This window comes from Oncorhynchus mykiss, chromosome 12 (genome assembly GCF_057628025.1).
Source record: "Oncorhynchus mykiss isolate SJ-2025 chromosome 12, ASM5762802v1, whole genome shotgun sequence".
In the NCBI taxonomy this organism is placed as follows: domain Eukaryota; kingdom Metazoa; phylum Chordata; class Actinopteri; order Salmoniformes; family Salmonidae; genus Oncorhynchus; species Oncorhynchus mykiss.
Genome location: NC_143033.1, coordinates 85,324,991 through 85,343,260, shown reverse-complemented (window position 1 = coordinate 85,343,260; position 18,270 = coordinate 85,324,991). Strand labels below are relative to the sequence as shown.

General features: G+C 42.9%; 2 protein-coding genes across 51 annotated transcripts in view; one reads left to right on the top strand and one right to left on the bottom strand.

Moving 5' to 3' along the window:
• The window catches only part of LOC110538997 (uncharacterized), a 29,070-nt gene extending 18,923 nt beyond the window's left edge, over nucleotides 1-10,147 (top strand). For 7 of the 50 annotated variants that reach the window (XM_090193825.1, XM_090193824.1, XM_090193808.1 and 4 more), the window contains 14 exons: nucleotides 793-849; nucleotides 2,451-2,507; nucleotides 2,730-2,765; nucleotides 3,280-3,387; nucleotides 3,615-3,677; nucleotides 3,999-4,037; nucleotides 4,354-4,404; nucleotides 7,957-8,016; nucleotides 8,210-8,287; nucleotides 8,503-8,589; nucleotides 8,782-8,814; nucleotides 9,040-9,090; nucleotides 9,485-9,556; nucleotides 9,733-10,147. In XM_090193825.1, coding sequence (XP_090049951.1) covers nucleotides 793-849; nucleotides 2,451-2,507; nucleotides 2,730-2,765; nucleotides 3,280-3,387; nucleotides 3,615-3,677; nucleotides 3,999-4,037; nucleotides 4,354-4,404; nucleotides 7,957-8,016; nucleotides 8,210-8,287; nucleotides 8,503-8,589; nucleotides 8,782-8,814; nucleotides 9,040-9,090; nucleotides 9,485-9,526 — 762 coding nt within the window. In that variant the 3' untranslated portion in view covers nucleotides 9,527-9,556; nucleotides 9,733-10,147. Of the gene's footprint in view, nucleotides 1-792; nucleotides 850-2,450; nucleotides 2,508-2,729; nucleotides 2,767-3,045; nucleotides 3,388-3,614; nucleotides 3,678-3,998; nucleotides 4,038-4,353; nucleotides 4,405-4,520; nucleotides 4,593-7,956; nucleotides 8,017-8,209; nucleotides 8,288-8,502; nucleotides 8,590-8,781; nucleotides 8,815-9,039; nucleotides 9,091-9,484; nucleotides 9,557-9,732 lie in introns of all 50 variants that reach the window. The other 43 variants (XM_090193806.1, XM_090193796.1, XM_090193791.1 and 40 more) reach the window with 17 other exon arrangements.
• An 891-nt stretch (nucleotides 10,148-11,038) lies between these two features.
• Nucleotides 11,039-14,259, bottom strand: prf1 (perforin). The gene is given in 5 exon segments (NM_001134847.1): nucleotides 11,039-12,008; nucleotides 12,176-12,393; nucleotides 12,552-12,690; nucleotides 12,898-13,485; nucleotides 14,115-14,259. Coding segments are annotated over 4 exon segments (1,770 nt in total). The 5' UTR covers nucleotides 13,431-13,485; nucleotides 14,115-14,259; the 3' UTR covers nucleotides 11,039-11,128.
• Nucleotides 14,260-18,270: the final 4,011 nt, after the last annotated feature.

Here is an 18,270-nt window from a genome sequence, read left to right as displayed (position 1 = left end):
AGCTAGCACCTTACCTTGGCTCCTTGCTGCACTCGCATAACAGGTAGTCAGCCTGCCACGCGGTCTCCTCGTGGAGTGCAAAGTAATCAGCCGTGATCGGTGTCCAAAAAACCCAGATTGTTATGAAAACTTGAAATTGGCCCTAATTAATCGGCCATTCCGATTAATCGGTTGACCTCTAGTTGTAACACTTGTTGTGGTCTCTAGGATATGGTCCAGGAGCTGGAGTTCTCAATGGTGCTAAAAGCAATGGTAAACCTCTTTCTCAGTCTCTGTAACGTCACTGTGTCTGAGCACCATCCAGTGAGGGTTGGACACAGGGAGAGGTACTGTTTAAAGTGGGTCCCCTGTTTGGACAATGACACAGTAGAAGGAGACAGGGCGATATGTTTCTTATTTTAAACCACTCTCTGGGTGGTGGTGTTTTTCATGGTCCTTCGAGCCGGACACATAATATATGATAATATATGCCATTTAGCAGACACTGTTAACCAAAGCGACTTTAAGTCACGCATGCATACATTTTATAAATGGTTGGCCCCAGCGGGAATCGAACCCACAACCCTTAGTGTTGCAAGCGCTATAACAGAGGGACGCTGTTTCTGTTATTATAAGCTACAGAGCTAACTTGTTTAGTGGTCTCCAGGATATGGTCCAGGAGCTGGAGTTCCCAGGGATCAGGGAGCCAAAGGCAATGGTAAACCTCTGTGTCTGTCCCTTTTTTCTATTTTCCTTTGTGTCTGTAATATTGTGAAGGTAGCAGTGTCGAGTAACATTTGTTGTGGTCTCTAGGATATGGTCCAGGAGTGGGAGAGCCCAATGGACAGGGTGCTAAAGCAGCCAAAACTGGTAACCCCATACAATCTAGCAGTCTGTGTGTTATATCCACCTGCATGTGCCATTAACTGTCATTTGTAGCGATCACTTTGTGTCAATGGCTAAAGTGCCCTAGGAAAGTATTCAGACCCCTTGACTTTTTCCACATTTTGTTACATTACAGCCTTGTTCTAAAATGGATTAAATAAATAAAAAATCCTCATCAATCCACACACAATACCCAATAATGACAAACTGAGAACAGGTTTTTAGACACAGATCTGGGGAAAGGTACCAAAAAATGTCTGCAGCATTGAAGGTCCCCAAGAACACAATGGCCTCCATCATTCTTAAATGGAAGAAGTTTGGAACAACCTTGACTCTTCCTAGAGCTGCCTGGGAGAACCTTCCAGAAGGACAACCATCTCTGCAGCACTCCTCCAATCAGGCCTTTATAGTAGAGTGGCAAGACTAAAGCCACGCCTCAGTAAAAGGCACATGACTGTGCAGTGACTGGGAGACTAGTCAGGATTGAGGTAAAGATGAACAGAGCAAAGTCAGAGAGATCCTTGATGAAAACCTGCTCCAGAGTGCTCAGGACCTCAAACTGGGGCAAATGTTCACCTTACAACAGGATAACGGCCATAACCACACAGCCAAGACAACATAGGAGTGGCTTCGGGACAAGTCTCTGAATGTCCTTGAGCGGCCCAGCCAGAGCCTGGACGTGAACACGATCGAACATCTCTGGAGAGACCTGAAAATTGGTGTGCAGCAACGCTCCCCATCCAACCTGACAGAGTTGGAGAAGATCTGCAGGGAAGAATGGGAGAATCTCTCCAAATACAGGTGTGCCAAGCTTATAGCATCATACCCAAGAAGAGGCAATGCTGTAATCGCTGCCAAAGCTGCTTTAACAAAGTACTGAGTAAAGGTTCTGAATACTTATGTAAATGTGATATTTCCATTTTTATTTTTTATAAATTAGCAAAAATGTCTAAAAACCTGTTTTTGCTTTGTCATTGTGCAGTATTGTGTGTAGATTGAGGAGGGGAAAAACATTATTTAATTAAGTTTAGAATAAGTCTGTGAGGTAACAAAATGTGGGAAAAGTCAAGGGGTCTAAATACTTTCCGAAGGCACTGTATATGATAACACCCTCTATGAATGATGCACCGGTCTTGTTGGCTCTATGTTTGTGTTCTAGAAGCACACTGGAAGCTTTTGATGAATTGCTTTAGGGATGGTTGACTTGACATTTGACCTGAGTTGCAGGTTTGTCTTATTTTCACTGTGGCTTGAATTTGTGTAAACATATCTTTCTGATTGGTCACAGTTATGTGGTAAGCATGGATGTTGAGTGTCACAAGCTACGGCCTAATCACAGTGACATGTAATGTGCATGGATGTTGAGTGTCACAAGCTACGGCCTAATCCCAGTGATATGTAATGTGCATGGATGTTGTGCTCTGCAGGCTTGGAGCCAATGGCAGCATTATGTGATGAGTGCTCGCTGTATGTTTTCCTTCACAGGTAACAGGGTCAATCACAATGCGATGAGTTTAGGGATCGTGTCGCTCAATCTCAAGTCAATCACAGGGTTTTGTGCTGAGCTTTGTTGACTTATTCCACAGGCTACGGTGCCGGAGCAGGCAGCTACCCTGGGGCAGGAAACAACGGCTATGGAGCAGGTAATGGAACTGACACTGACAGACCGAAACCTAACCAACATCTTCTCTCCTTTCAATGGATGGCTCACTATTCTGTGGCATAAAGAAAGTCATTGGAAACCAAACCTGCCACAGGTTCCATGTTACCTCTTCACAGTACATTCTAATGCATGTTAGGTGATGTAATTGAAATTATTTTAAAAGTAGATGATCGCTTGAGTAATGAATGCACCTATGCTACAGGTCTTGGACAAGGAGGATACCCCCAGAATGGAGCAGGCAAAGCTTTTCGCTTTGTCTTTCTATTTCTGTCTCTCTTTATATATCTTTGTCTTTCTATTTCTGTCTCTTTATTTATCTTTGTCTTTCTATTTCTGTCTCTTTATTTATCTTTGTCTTTCTATTTCTGTCTCTCTTTATTTATCTTTGTCTTTCTATTTCTGTCTCTTTATATATCTTTGTCTTTCTATTTCTGTCTCTCTTTATATATCTTTGTATTTCTATTTTTTTCTATCTTAATCAATTTTTCACTCTTTCTCGCTCTTGCTTTCTATCTCAGGTGCCAGTCTGGGACAGGGAGGATACCCCCAGGGTGGAGCAGGTGGATACCCCCAGGGTGGAGCAGGTGGATACCCCCAGGGTGGAGCAGGTGGATACCCCCAGGGTGGAGCAGGTGGATACCCCCAGGGTGGAGTAGGTGGATACCCACAGGGTGGAGCAGGTGTATACCCCCAGGGTGGAGCAGGTGTATATCCCCAGGGTGGAGCCGGTGTATACCCCCAGGGTGGAGCAGGAGGATACCCCCAGGGTGGAGCAGGTGGATACCCCCAGGGTGGAGCAGGTGGATACCCCCAGGGTGGAGCAGGAGGATACCCCCAGGGTGGAGCAGGCAAATCAGCGGGTAAGGCCTATTAAATATCACACTTTTGCACTCTCTAGTTCTAATTTTCTATCTTTCTCTGTTTCTCTTGCTCTCTTATTATCTCTCCCTTTAATTTTCTCTCTCATTTCCATTTGCCATCTTCACTCTTATTCAATCTCCTCTTTTCTCTTTATTGAAATATCCCATATAGTACTCTCTCTATGAATGATGTGCTGTGCTCTAATGTTTTTTGGTTGTCCTCACAGGTTATGGTGATCAAATGGGAGGAGCATACCCCGGGGCTGGAGCGGGCAACGGCTATGGGAATGGTGAGTCAGCATGCTTCCTCTTGTCAAATGCTGAGGTCAAATTCCTTTATTAAGGTCAAATGCCTTAAAATATAACTACAGTTAGAGGACACTGTAGACTGAAGTAAAGAGCTGAGGCATTGACGATGAAATACGAGATTCAATAGATATGTTGGGAATGACTGAGGATTACAGTAGCAGTGTGAAACATAGCTGCCTCTCTAGAGACGGAAGACAACTGCACCAAAGTTGTCACTGAGAAGTGATCTTAAATGAGAGAAGACAGATCCTTGGGGTCTGTACCACCAGGAAGGGACCTTGACTTCTTTTGTTCTAATGCAGGTGGAGGCCCAGCTGGGGGGACAAATGCAGTGCCTGCAGGTATTTGGCGCCGGCATGTGTCTCTGTCTGTCTGTCTGTCTGTCTGTCTGTCTGTCTGTCTGTCTGTCTGTCTGTCTGTCTGTCTGTCTGTCTGTCTGTCTGTCTGTACATGGCATGCACCTGTCCTTATCTGTTAACCTTTCTATCCCCTGTACAGGAAGTACTGTTGTGGAAAACTTCTGCCACAACATTTAACAAGCCCACGCTAAAGCTAGAGGAGCTGGAAAGCTGCATGCAGTGTTGTTTGGGGACTTTGTTTTAGACTAAATGTCTGCTTTCTTGTCAAGGTTTTTAACATGTCCCCTCTTCTCCACAGGCTATGGCAATGGCTACGGTGCTAGTACTGGAGGCAATGGTTATGGAGCCGGTAGGTCTCATCATCTATAGCCAACCAACTAACATCTGTGGGTGGCTGACCAACTAACTGACCCACTCACATATAGACATAATTATAATTGATTGATGATTATAATTATGTTTCAGGGATTGGGTACCCAACAGTGTTAGCGGATGGTGCTGCTGGGCTGGGAGGCAAGGCAGGGAAGGGAGCAGGAGGTAACCATTCATAAACCAGTAACAACTCATGATTTTTTTTATTTCACCTTTATATAACCAGGTGGCCAGTTGAGAACAAGTTCTCATTTACATCTGCGACCTGGCCAAGATAAAGCAAAGCAGTGCGACACAAACAACACAGAGTTACACATGGGATAAACAAGCGTACAGTCAATAACACAATAGAAAAGTCTATATACAGTGTGTGCAAATGTAGTAAGATTAGGCAGGTCAGGCAATAAATAGGCCATAGTGGCATAATAATTACAATTTAGCAATTGAACACTGGAGTGATAGATGTGCAGAAGATGAATGTGCAAGTAGACTGGGGTGCAAAGGAGCAGAAGAAAAAAGAACAATATGGGAAAGAGGTAGTTGGGTGGGCTATTTACAGATGGGCTATGTACAGCTTCAGTGATTTTTGCAATTCGTTCCAGTCATTGGCAGCAGAGAACTGGAAGGAAAGACGGCCAAAGAGGAGTTGGCTTTGGGGGTGACCAGTGAAATATACCTGCTAGAGCGCGTACTAAGGGTGGGTGCTGCTATGGTGACCAGTGAGCTGAGATAAGGCGGGCTTTACCTAGCAAAGACTTATAGATGACCTGGAGCCAGTGGGTTTGGCGACGAATATGAAGCGAGTGCCAGCCAAAGAGAGCATACAGGTCGCAGTGGTGGGTAGTATATGGGGCTTTGGTGACAAAACGGATGACACTGTGATAGACTACATCCAATTTGCTGAGTAGAGTGTTAGAGGCTATTTTGTAAATGACATCGCCGAAGTCAAGGATCGGTAGGATAGTCTTTTTTACGAGGGTATGTTTGGCAGCATGAGTGAAGGAATGCCATTGCGAAATAGGAAGCCGATTCGAGATTTAATTTTGCATTGGAGATGCTTAATGTGAGTCTGGAAGGAAAGTTTACAGTCTAACCAGACACCTAGGTATTTGTAGTTGTCTACATATTCTAGGTCAGAACCATCCAGGGTAGTGATGCTGGACAGGCGGGCTGGTGCGGGCAGCGATCGGTTGAAGAGCATGCATTTAGTTTTGCTTGCATTTAAGAGCAGTTGGAGACCACGGAAGGAGTGTTGTATTGCATTGAAGCTCATCTGGAGGTTTGTTAGCATGGTGTCCAAAGAAGGGCCAGATGTATACAGAATGGTGTCGTCTGCGTAGAGGTGGATCAGGGAATCACCAGCAGTATAAATAATAACTCAATAATATCTCAATCTGGTAACTACTCTATTCTATGGGAACTTGACTCGCTCTCAGTAAGATGAGGAAGGTCAGTAACACTTTCTATGAGGCATATATTCAAATAAGGCATTATAGTGCATTATAAAACTAAGCTGTCATAACAACTCATAAGTAGTTATAACATCATAATTTACTTAGGCCTACTCAAAACAAATAACAACCATTCAAAGTCTGCATTGAGAGAGGTAAGAGGAAAGTATTTTGTCATGTCATAATCATATAACATGCCATGTGTCATGTAACAGTGTTGACACTAGGTGTAATGTAACAGTGTGGACGCTAGGTGTAATGTAACAGTGTGGACGCTAGGTGTAATGTAACAGTGTGAATGCCAGGTGTAATGTAACGGTGTGGACGCCAGGTGTAATGTAACAGTGTGGATGCCAGGTGTAATGTAACAGTGTGGATGCCAGGTGTAATGTAACAGTGTGGATGCCAGGTGTAATGTAACAGTGTGGATGCCAGGTGTAATGTAACATTGTGGACACTAGGTGTAATGTAACAGTGTGGACGCTAAGTGTAATGTAACAGTATGGACACCAGGTGTAATGTAACATTGTGGACACTAGGTGTAATGTAACAGTGTGGATGCCAGGTGTAATGTAACAGTGTGGACGCTAGTTGTAATGTAACAGTGTGGACACCAGGTGTAATGTAACATTGTGGACGCTATGTGTAATGTAACAGTGTGGACGCTAGGTGTAACGTAACAGTGTGGACGCTAGGTGTAATGTAACATTGTGGACACTAAGTGTAATGTAACAGTGTGGACGCTAGGTGTAGCAATTGTCTCCCATATGGAAATAACTCTGAACCGTGCCAATGTTCTGCCAACATGTTCTGCCATGTTCTGCCATGTCTTGTCAATATCTCCTAGTTGTCTTATGTGGGATTTTCTTCATCACTTTAGGGGACCTCTATCTAACCACAGAGTTACCGCCCAGGGTTTCATCATTTGTTTTATTCCTCTGCTAACAAGCAGGACGTACACATGGAAGGAGAATAACTTTCACCCTAATTGATGTCACTAATAACATCACACTCCAAAACATGCATGCTAACGAAAGCAATGAAACGCTCCCTGGACATGTCACGGTGTAATACCTAATCACTCATCCTAAACACTCCGAATTACCATCAGGAATGACCATCTGAAGCATACCTGATCAATTCATCCATAATCCTGTGATAATCCATAATCATGTGATAATCCATAAACGTGCACCATATGGATGACCCCTTTAACCAGACAATTATGTTTGAAAAACATCTGTTTCAGGAATGCCAGCTCATCAAAATATGCATGTTCAGCACATCATTCATGACATCATCTGGATGATGACATCTACACATATCTTCATTCTAAAGGACACATAGCGAAACAAATTGAAGTCCCTACATTTTATGATTACCTTCACACAATCATACACACATTCTGTGTTTCACTTCTCATCTGACATAATCTCTATGCTCACTCTGATCAACACTGTGTAATCTGTGTAATCCATCTCTGTTTAACTCACATGCCTCCTCCTTCATGCAGTACCCTGTGTGTGTCTGTAGGGAGTGCTGGCTCTGGTCCTGGTGGTGCTCTGTCTTATGGGGGCCAGCCTGTGGTCCCTGCTGGGCTGTGGCCTGATGGTGGGAAGTTGGGCGGGTACGGCCCAGAGCCCTACGGGTTTGCATAGCCTATGGGGCTGGGGCATGATACTGGCCTGGGTAAATACACTCTAAAGAGAGGGGAGGGTGAACAAAGGAAGAACAAGAGAAAATAGAGGCAGAAAAAGGACTGAAAAAACTGAGTGGTCAGGAAAAATAAAGAGGTAGAGAAAGGGTGAAAAGTAGAGATGGAGAGAAGAGAAGGATTAGACAAAGAAAAAAGCAAGTCAGTGATGAACACTGAAGCAGCAACAGAGGGACTCAAAGGTCACTGTCAAAAACTCAAAGGTCACTGCTGTCACAGGAAAGCCAATAATCATTGTCATTTTACACATTTGCATACAGTTGATGCCATAATTGAGTCATATGTTTTCCATGCATTGATGTGGTCTGTGGGGTGGGAGGAGAGATGATGAGACTCTATAACCGACCCTTGTGGTGTTCCACAGGGGGAGGAGTCAGTCAGCTTCCTTACAATGGAGCCCCAGTCAATACTGCTGGACTGGATGGTAAGAGCATTGTGACCCAAGGAATCTTTTGTATTACAATTCTTTGCTGTGACTTGTGACCCTGCTTATACAGTGTGGATGTGTGAGGAAGAAAAAAAACTGTTTGTGTGTGTGGTTGTGAATGTTTATGTGAGGTCTTGTTGTAACAGTATTAGACACAATTAAATACACTTGTTGTAATAAACTCTCCCAGCAGGTGATGGAAGCTTCCCTTATGGTGCTCAGCAACTGGGCCTTGGTGGTGATGGAGGCAAATCCTCTGGCAAATATGGTGAGACTGGTAGTGTGTGTGTGTGTGTGTGTGTGTGTGTGTGTGTGTGTGTGTGTGTGTGTGTGTGTGTGTGTGTGTGTGTGTGTGTGTGTGTGAGAGAGAGAAAGAGAAAGGGAAAGAGAGACGGAGATTGTGTTTGTACAATGTGCTTGTTTGTGTGGTAATTTCTCTCTAAACCTGTCTTGCTTCTGCTGTCTCTGACTTTCTCTCTAAAGGCAACGGTGGATTGCCACAGGGTGCACAACAGGGTGCACAGCCTTATGGACCTGCGACTGGTGGTGGGAAACCACCTTGCAAAAATGGTATATGTCTTTATGTACACGTCCGTTTGTCCTATATCGTGTCGTCTGTCGCTATATGTATGCGTTTGTGTGTCTGCACGTCCGTCTGCTCATGTGCTATATATGATGTTGTGTGTTTTCTGTAGTATGTCTGAATGTGTTTGTCGTTGTTCCTCCTATTTACATGTGGGTACTTGTCTCTTGTCGTTTCAGGAAACGGAGGGGGCTTTGGAGCACAGCCAGCAGGTGATTAAACTCACACTCACAACCACATCCCCTACACTGCTTGCCTCAGGAAATGATGTGTGTGGTAACTGCTTAAGGTGTGAATGCATGTGGGTGAGGAAGAGCACACATTTTTCAGTGTTAGTCTGTTGTGAGTGTTCTGTGCGTGTCTTGTAAATGTCCCTTGTGTCTCTGTGTGTCCTGTTTGTGGTAAATATTGTTACGACTCATCTTGTCACTGCTTAGGCTATGGTCAAGGACAGCTGGGTGCAGGTCAGAGTGCCCCCTACAGTAACGGTGAGTTATAAAGTCACATTCCCTGACTGAAAGTCCTGCTCTCTTCTGTCAGAATAACCATATTAGTTACTATCAGTGGAGGCTGGTAAGGGGAGAACGGCCCATAGTGATGGCTGGAATGGAGTAGATCATTATAGTAATTATAGTATAGAGAGGGAGATTATTGGTTAGAATGGAGTGGATGGAATGGAATGAAATGTGTTGCATTCCATTTCATTGACTCCATTCCAGCCATTACTGTAAACCATCCTCCCCTCACCAGCCTCCACTGGTTCCTACATCTAACCAGGGATGTCCATTAACACCGTTGCATTTTTGTTAGTTTTGTCATTTGGTTGTTTTGTTGTCTGCTGAATTAACAAAACCTAAACCTCTGACTGTGTGTCTCCTTCAGGAGCAGGAGGGAAGGAAAGCAAATATGGTGGTGGTGGACTGACTGGATTCTTTGGAAATGGAGGGTACAAAGGTGGGTGGGATGAGTGTTTGTTGCTCATTTATGCTTGTCTCTGTGACTGAGCACATGAAGTCACCTTACTAGTCATTTAGATCAGAGCTTCATGATCTACCTTGTTTTATTGTCCTCTTTAACCAGCTGCTTCACTTAACAACATTTCTTATCTCTCTCTCTCTTTCTCTGTCCAGGTTAAGTCAATCAGCTGAGGCCTTCTTGAAGTGAATGTTTGTTCCGTTCCATCATGTGTTCATGGTGATGTTTGTTGTTTGGTCTGTTGTTACATTTAGCTATTCCATTTTTGTTCTGTATTTGTCTGGTTTTTTGTTCATGGTCCTTGTCTTTTGTGTTGTTGTGTGTCTGTCCCCTCTCTTCCTCTACTGGTTTTGGAGATTGTGTTGCCAGTGTGTTTGTGTTCATATCCATTTCACACTAAAGGGCAGAAAGCAACCGTGTAATGTCTGTCAGTCTCCTCATTCTTTTAACCTTGGCACCAGTATTGTACATGTACTGTATATGTGATGTGGGGGTTGAGTTTTAAGACTGAAGCTCTATGAGTTTAAATCAATACCAAATAAAATAAAATTCAAAGACCTGTTCCCAAAACCTGACACCTGAGTTCTTCTGAGGTCATTATAAAGAGAGATATTCTCTGGGATATTGTGATGGATTTTCAATACAGAAGATGTCATGTGTATGAAAAACTATTCCTTAATACCTCAGTATGCCAGTGGTGTTTGTTCATGACATAGTACTTCTTATGTTACTGTATTGCTATTACTGACAATGTATCCCCAAAGACCTTTATCATGTTCCACAATGGAAATAGTTTTGTCGTTATCTCAACACGGCAGTTCGTTTCATTCGTCTTTTGCATGGCGTCCCCTAAACTTTATCCGTGCACAGGAAACCATAGCCCTTCCTCTCTCAAGTAATGCAACTGTGCCTTCAAACAACTGATATCTCACATACAGTAAACGAAACCAAATGCAACATAACGTAACAATACAACACCTGACAGAAAAAGAAATGACAGCTATGCACGTGCTCATCTTGCATCAACATGTACATATTGCCTGATTGTTAACTTCAGAGAACTTTGCATTTGAGACATAAACGAGATCTCCCTGTGTGTGCTATAAGCATTTTATTATGCATAAAGTAACCCAATCATTCAACAATCTGAAACTGAATGCAAGCTACCTTGTAAATAAACACAAACAAGTACAAAACAAGCAACTTTAAATGTAACCTTTATTTAACTAGGCATGTCAGTTAAGAACAAATTCTTATTTACAACGACGGTCTACCCCGGCCAAACCCAGACAATGCTGGGCCAATTGTGCACCACCCTATGGGACTCTCAATAATGGCCAGATGTGATACAGCCTGGATTTGAACCAGGGACTGTAGTGACGCTTCTTGCACAGAGATGCAGTGCCTAAGACCGCTGTGCCACTCGGGAATTCAAAGATACAGTATAGAAAGCAAAACACATTTTACCAAAACATTTATTTTATTATTTTAGGTTGGAGAAATCTACCTGAAAAAGATCTGGGATTTTGACATGGTTCACCATGCATACCTCTAAAATCGACCACACTCTCTGTTCCCTGGACTGAGGCTCTTGTTGCCATGGAGATTGGGTCCGTCCACCAACACTCCCATACTCACCAGCATGTCCTTTGGAATGAGACGGGAGTGGCGAGACACATAAACCTTCTCCAGGTGGGGATTCATAGGGGAGGGCACATAGTCCATACAGGCAGAGCCACCTAGACTGGGGGCACACACCGCCTCCCACTTGTAGAACATTTGGCCATGCTGGAGGTTGCAGAGATCCTCCTTCACCCCGGCTGTCAGCTCCTTCTCACATTCTCCTAACAGGTCGTCGTTCCATTTGTCGTCCTCGTCCCACACCTCAAATCTCAGCTTCTTACTGGTTGACAGATCCACGGTTCCCAGGTCATAGCTCATTGCCCAGCTGGGGTTGTTGTTGTTGTAGATAACTGTAGTGCGTCCGATTGTCTGGCCTGCGAAAGCCACCTTCACGTAGCCGTCAGTGGCAGTGGTGTGGTCTCCCCACAGGTTGGCCCCTCTCTGAACAGTGATGACCACCCGCGCCAGTCCCTTGCGGGTGGGGCAGCAGTCGGCGCTCACCCCGGGGTTGTTGTGGCAGCTGCAGACGCAGGAGTCTCTGTGGTCACTTTTGATGCCAGTTTGACAGGGTTCAGAACAGTTCTTCCACAAGGCCTTCTCCAGGATGTAGTCGCTGATGGCCTTGCGCAGGTGCTTCCGAGCTGGGTTGGTGGTGGGCAGCAACTCATGGAGAGATTCCAACGAATAGGAGACAATGTCCGGATAGTGTGGTAGGGAGTCCAGCCATGCCTTGTAGGAGGCGGGATCTTTTTCAGCAGAGAAGAGGAGCTCTGGTTCTGTGGTGTGGCCACCTTTCACCTCTGTGAACCTGTAGGGTGTCAGAGGGGGAAAAGGTTTTTGTGAGGGGCAATACACATTTCAGCAAGGGAGAGTATGTATTGATTAGGGAAGTGTGAAGAGAGAGAGAGACAGAAATAAAGAAATTGTGTGAGGGAGAATCTATATGTGAAAAAGCAGCAGACTATAATTCCCCACCTATCATTGAAGACACTGGAGAAGCTGGCCTTGCTCTCTGTCTTAGACTTATCCTCCTGACAGTGCTTGAACTCAGTCTTCAAGCTGTTGCTGTCACCCACACTGGCAGACGCCTCCACATCCAGACACATCTTCACCTCCTCCGCACTGAGACCCTGCAGGCTGGCCTGGCACTGCTTGATACTGGTCACAGACTGCACCGTTCCACCCAGGCTCACCTACACACAGGATGAGAGGTAGAAAGTAATGAAGGTTCCCAGAGAGATGCCAGTAAACTGCACATCTAGGGGCAAACATCCCTAATTTTGCTATTTAGTTTGTGTGCCTATTGCCTTGATGATTTACAACATTGATGTTGACCATCTCTCTCCCTCACCTTGGTAATGTAATGCGTGCCAAAGTTATCAATAAGCTTGTAATAACGTTGTTTGTTTTCTTGTTGATATATTTTAGGGAGATTCTTCACTGCTGTCTTGAATTCTCGGTGTAACTTGGGCTGGCCAGATACTCGATAGCTATTTGTGGAGAGAAAAGAGAGAGGGGGGTTAACATTGTATGGATACAGACAAACACTCATAAAATGAAATGATCACAGAAATATACCAGACATAAACATGCAAAAACACACTTGTATTTACAATCCCCAAAGGAAACTGAGATGAGGTTACCCAGAGACACATGGGTAAAATGAGCTCATGCTGTGTGGGCCACCTGATGTTTACCTGTAATACCCGCAGGATACACTGTGGCTTGTGAAACTGAACTTGTCACTCTTGGTTTTCTCCATGGAGTACTCAGCCAATTTGGAGTTGGTTCCAGCGAGCATAATCTTCCCACTTTTTGATCCCTTCTCTAACTCTAGATTGACCTGCCAGTTATTCTCCACAGAAGAGCCACTGGAGCTGACGAGAGACTCGCTGGAGCGATGGAGTTTACTGGACACTTTCATACTACATTGGTGGTTTGGTCTCCAATCCACCACTGCCAAAGGAAGCCTCTGTTGTTTCCCTTCCAGATAGGGATTCTTACAGAGGGTGCAGGTCTTGTCTTTGCGTTTCCACACGTTCATGTCAATGACAAAGGCTCCTTTGCGTTTCATTTTGGTGATGTCAAAGCCTTCCCCTGCTAGGTTGGTTCCAGGAGCAAATTCTGCCTCTTTGCACTCATTGGCTGAGCCGATGGTGCATGATTGGCAACTGGGACGAGGAATGGACAACATAAGCCCTGCCCAGAGGCACACTATCAATAAGGACATCCTGGATGAGGTGAGAAGATGTTTGCGACGGGCAGCTACAAGTCACTGTTTCATGCTGAAAAAAATAAACGTTATTTCAGAGGGTAATTATTATAATGAAGTAAACAATTATTGATAACCAAGATATAACCAAGTCAGCATGCAAAAGTAACCTATAGGCTAGATCATAAGCTAACAATGTTTACCATATTTTACACAAACATATGAAAACTTGGTGCTGGTCTACATGGAACTTCTACAAAAATATTCCCAATTTACATAATGGTTATTGTTGAATTCTAGTTCCGTCATCATATTCATTCCCTGAATTGAATCCTCAATGGAAATTAATCTTGACCCTCAACTAGGAAATACATAATAGGGTATAAGCATAACACTTGCATAAATTCAATCTTGTTCGATTTCATCCCACTTGTTAGTTAGTTATCCATTTCAAAGGCCACTCTCTTATTGACGGTACAGTTTTTTTGGTTAATTTTTTGTTCAATTTCTCTTACTTTTGTTATCTAATGTGGTAGTAAATGTGTTACCGCAGCCTACTATCAAAGTCAAATCCAATTATTAGTACTCAAAAATAAATAAATAAATAAATATTTTTGTCCATATTCACATAACTACTTGTGTATGTTTCCTTTCTATAAAATTGGTGCAAAGCAAAACTAAATACACAGCATTAAAACTCACCTTTGACCAGTCTGTCCACTATGTGATGGATGTGAGAGGCTGGGGCAATAATGTACCGTAATTAAGTTCCTTTTTGATATAGGAAAAGGTGTGTTCGTACTCAAACGGGACGAGCAAATGGAAGGTTGAGGGGATGTTGGTCTCAGTATAGACGACGCAAAAGAGTGTCTGCCACAGAATAGAACATTCTGTGGTTTCAGAGAGCGAGAATTGAGCGAAAGAGGGGTTGGGGTGGTGGTCTGGTGTGCTGCTCAGTGGAAAAATACGACAGTGGTCTTTCAGTTAAATGCCTTCATCTGACAGACCATTTACTTTGTCATTTCTCTGAAGTGGTGGTGTGGGTTGATAAAATGAAACTGTTGAGAAGATAATGATAGCCTACTAGGTCTAGGGTAATGTGATATAGGCAGGAATTTACCTTCTCATTCAATATAACAAGCTACATGTATGTTCTGAAATGATCAAATATAATCAGTTTGTTATGATTAAAGAGGCAGAGCAATATGAGTTGGCCATAGATAACTGAAGGAAGAATGGTTTTTATTTTGTCAATAAAGCTTTTTAAATGTTCAATATGACATTACACCATTACACTAATAACAACAAACACATAAGACACAACAAGACAGAAAACAAGACAGCAATCAATCAATCAAATTGATGTATAAAGCCCTTCTTTCATCAGTCACAAAGTGCTGTACAGAAACCCAGCCTAAAACCACAAGCAATGCAGGTGTAGAAGCACGGTGGCCAGGAAAAACTCCCGAGAAAGGCCGGAACCTAGGAAGAAACCTAGAGAGGAACCAGACTATGGGGGGATGGCCAGTCCCTTCTGGCTGTGCCGGGTGAAGATTATAACAGAACATGGCCAAGATGTTCAAATGTTCATAGATGACCAGCAGAGTCAAATAATAATAATCACAGTGGTTGTAGAGGGTGCAACAGGTCAGCACCACAGGGGTAAATGTCAGTTCGCTTTTCATAGCCAATCATTCAGAGTATCTCTACCACTCCTGCTGTCTCTAGAGAGTTGAAAACAGCAAGTCTGGGACAAGATAGCACTTCCAGTGAACAGGTCAGTGTTCCATAGCCACAGGCAGAACAGTTGAAACTGGAGCAGCAGCATGACCAGGTGGACTGGAGACAGCAAGGAGTCATCAGGCCAGGTAGTCCTGAGACATGGTCATAGGGCTCAGGTCCGAAAAAGAAAGAAAGAAAGCACCCTTCAAGCATACAGTACCAGGCAAAAGTTTGTACACACCTACTCATTTAAGGGTTTTTCCTAATTTGTACTATTTTCTACATTGTAGAATAATAGTGAAGATATCAAAACTATGAAATAACATATATGGAATTATGTAGTAACCAAAAAAGTGTTAAACAAATCAAAATATATTTTCTATTTGAGATTATCCAAAGTAGCCAGCCACCCTTTGCCTTGATGACAGCTTTGCACACTCTTGGTATTCTCTCAACCAGCTTCATGAGGTAGTCACCTGGAATGCATTTCAATTAACAGGTGTGCCTTGTTAAAAGTTAATTTGTGGAATTTCTTTCCTTCTTAAGGCATTTGAGACAATCAGTTGTGTTGTGACAAGGTAGGGGTGGTATACAGAAGATAGCCTTATTTTGTAAAAGACCAAATCCATAGTATGGCAAGAACAGCTCAAATAAGCAAAGAGAAACGACAGTCCATCATTACTTTAAGACATGAAGGTCAGTCAACACGGAAAATATCAAGAATTTTGAGCGTTTCTTCAAGTGCAGTCGCAAAACCATCAAGCTAATGATGAAACTGGCTCTCATGAGGACCAACACAGGAAAGGAAGACCCAGAGTTATCTCTGCTATAGAGGATAAGTTAATTAGAGTTACCAGCCTAAGAAATTGCAGCCTAAATAAATGCTTCACAGGAGACTGCTTGAATAAGGCCTTCATGGTTGAATTGCTGCAAAGAAATCACTGCTAAAGGACACCAATAATAAGAAGAGACTTGTTTGGACCAAGAAACACAGGTAATGGACATTAGACCAGTGGAAATCTGTCCTTTAGTCTGAGTCCAGGTTTGAGAGTTGTGGTTCCAACTGCTGTGGTAGGTAGGTGAACGGATGGTCTCCACATTTTTGATTCCCACCGTGAGGCATGAGAGGAGGAGGTGTAATGGTGTAGGGGTGCATTGCTGGTGACACTGTCAGTGATTTATTTAGAATTGAAGGCACACTTAACCAGCATGGCTACCACAGCATTCTGCAGGCTGATCATTTCCAAATGTGCTCCAAGCTTAATTTTGATGTGTCAATCAGAACTATCAAAATAGATACAATGGCATCAAGTCTCTCATACAAAGAGACTGATATTTATGGCATGTAACACCCATAGGGTCACCTCGTAGGACAACTATTGAAATGTTGAGACTGGCCGACTGGGAGACTCATAATGTTATTCAAGTATAGATATGAAATGACACTCATCTAGAGAGAGAGGGAGTGAAAGAGCGGGAGGGAGAAAAAGAAAGAGAGAGAGTGCAAAAATATCCTCTGTGTACAATGTAAAACACTAAATAATGCATGCAGAGCAGAATTAGGCCGATACCCAGTAATTATCAAAATCCAGAAAAGAGACGTTAAATTCTACAACCACCTAAAAGGAAGCGATTCCCAAACATTTTATAACAAAGCAATCACCTACAGAGAGATGAACCTGGAGAAGAGTCCCCTAAGCAAGCTGGTTCTGGGTCTCTGTTCACAAACACAAACAGACCCCACAGAGCCCCAGGACAGCAATACAATTAGACCCAACCAAATCATGAGAAAACAAAAAGATAATTACTTGACACATTGGAAAGAATTAACAAAAAAACAGAGCAAACTAGAACGTTATTTGGCCCTAAACAGAGAGTACACAGTGGCAGAATATGTCCCACCCTGACCTGAGAGAGCCTTTTTATGTATCTATTCCGGTTTGGTCGGGTGTGATTTGGGTGGGAATTCTATGTTTCGTTTTCTATGTTTCTTTATTTCTATGTTTTGGCAGGGTATGGTTCTCAATCAGGGACAGCTGTCTATCGTTGTCTCTGATTGGGAACCATACTTAGGTAGCCCTTTCACCCTCCTTCAGTGTGGGTAGTTAACTTTGTTTGTGGCACTTATCCCTGTAAGCGTCACGGTTGTTTCTTTCGTTTGTTCTTTTGTTTGCGAAATTTTTAAATAAAAGGAAAATGTACGCTCACCACGCTGCACTTTGGTCTACTTCCAACGACACCCGTGACAGAATAACTGACCACTGTGACGCACCCAAATTTAAGGAAAGCTTTGACTATGTACAGATTCAGTGAGCATAGCCTTCCTATTGAGAAAGGTCGCCGTAAGCAGACCTGGCTCTCAAGAAAAGGTGGAAACTAAGCTGCACTTCCTAACCTCCTGCCAAATGTATGACCATATTAGAGACACATATTTCCCTCAGATTACACAGACCCACAAAGAATTTGAAAACAAATCCAATTTTGATAAACTCTCATATCTATTGGATGAAATACCACAGTGTGTCACAGCAGCTAGATGTGTGACCTGTTGCCACAAGAAAAGGGCAACCAGTGAAGAACAAACACTATTGTAAATATAACCCATATTTATTTATTTCCCCTTTTGTACTTGAACTATTTCACATTGTTACAACACACATAATATCACATTTATTATTTTGGAACTTGAGTGTAATATTTACTGTTAACTTTATATTGTTTATTTCACTTTTGTTTTATCCACTTCACTTGTTTTGGCAATGTAAACATATGTTTCCCATGCCAATAAATACCCTTGAATTGAATTGAGAGAGAGAGAGAAAGAGAGTGAGTGTGGAAACAACATTTTAGATTCATATTTAGAGAAACATTCATATGCTCCTAATAACTAAGTTATTACTTTTTGGTAAACAATTGATTTTGTTATTGAATCACAATCTATACAGTCAATTAGAATTATTAAGCATACCTCCAACAATATAGGGACAATATATTTTCTCTATGCTTTGCCCTCTCACAACCACAGAGTCATATAGGATAGAAACGCACCCATATACTAATATGTTACATGAACACACCCATGAACACAATTCTGCGCTCCAATTGGTTTAGTAATGGCGTGTTCATGTTATAGGCT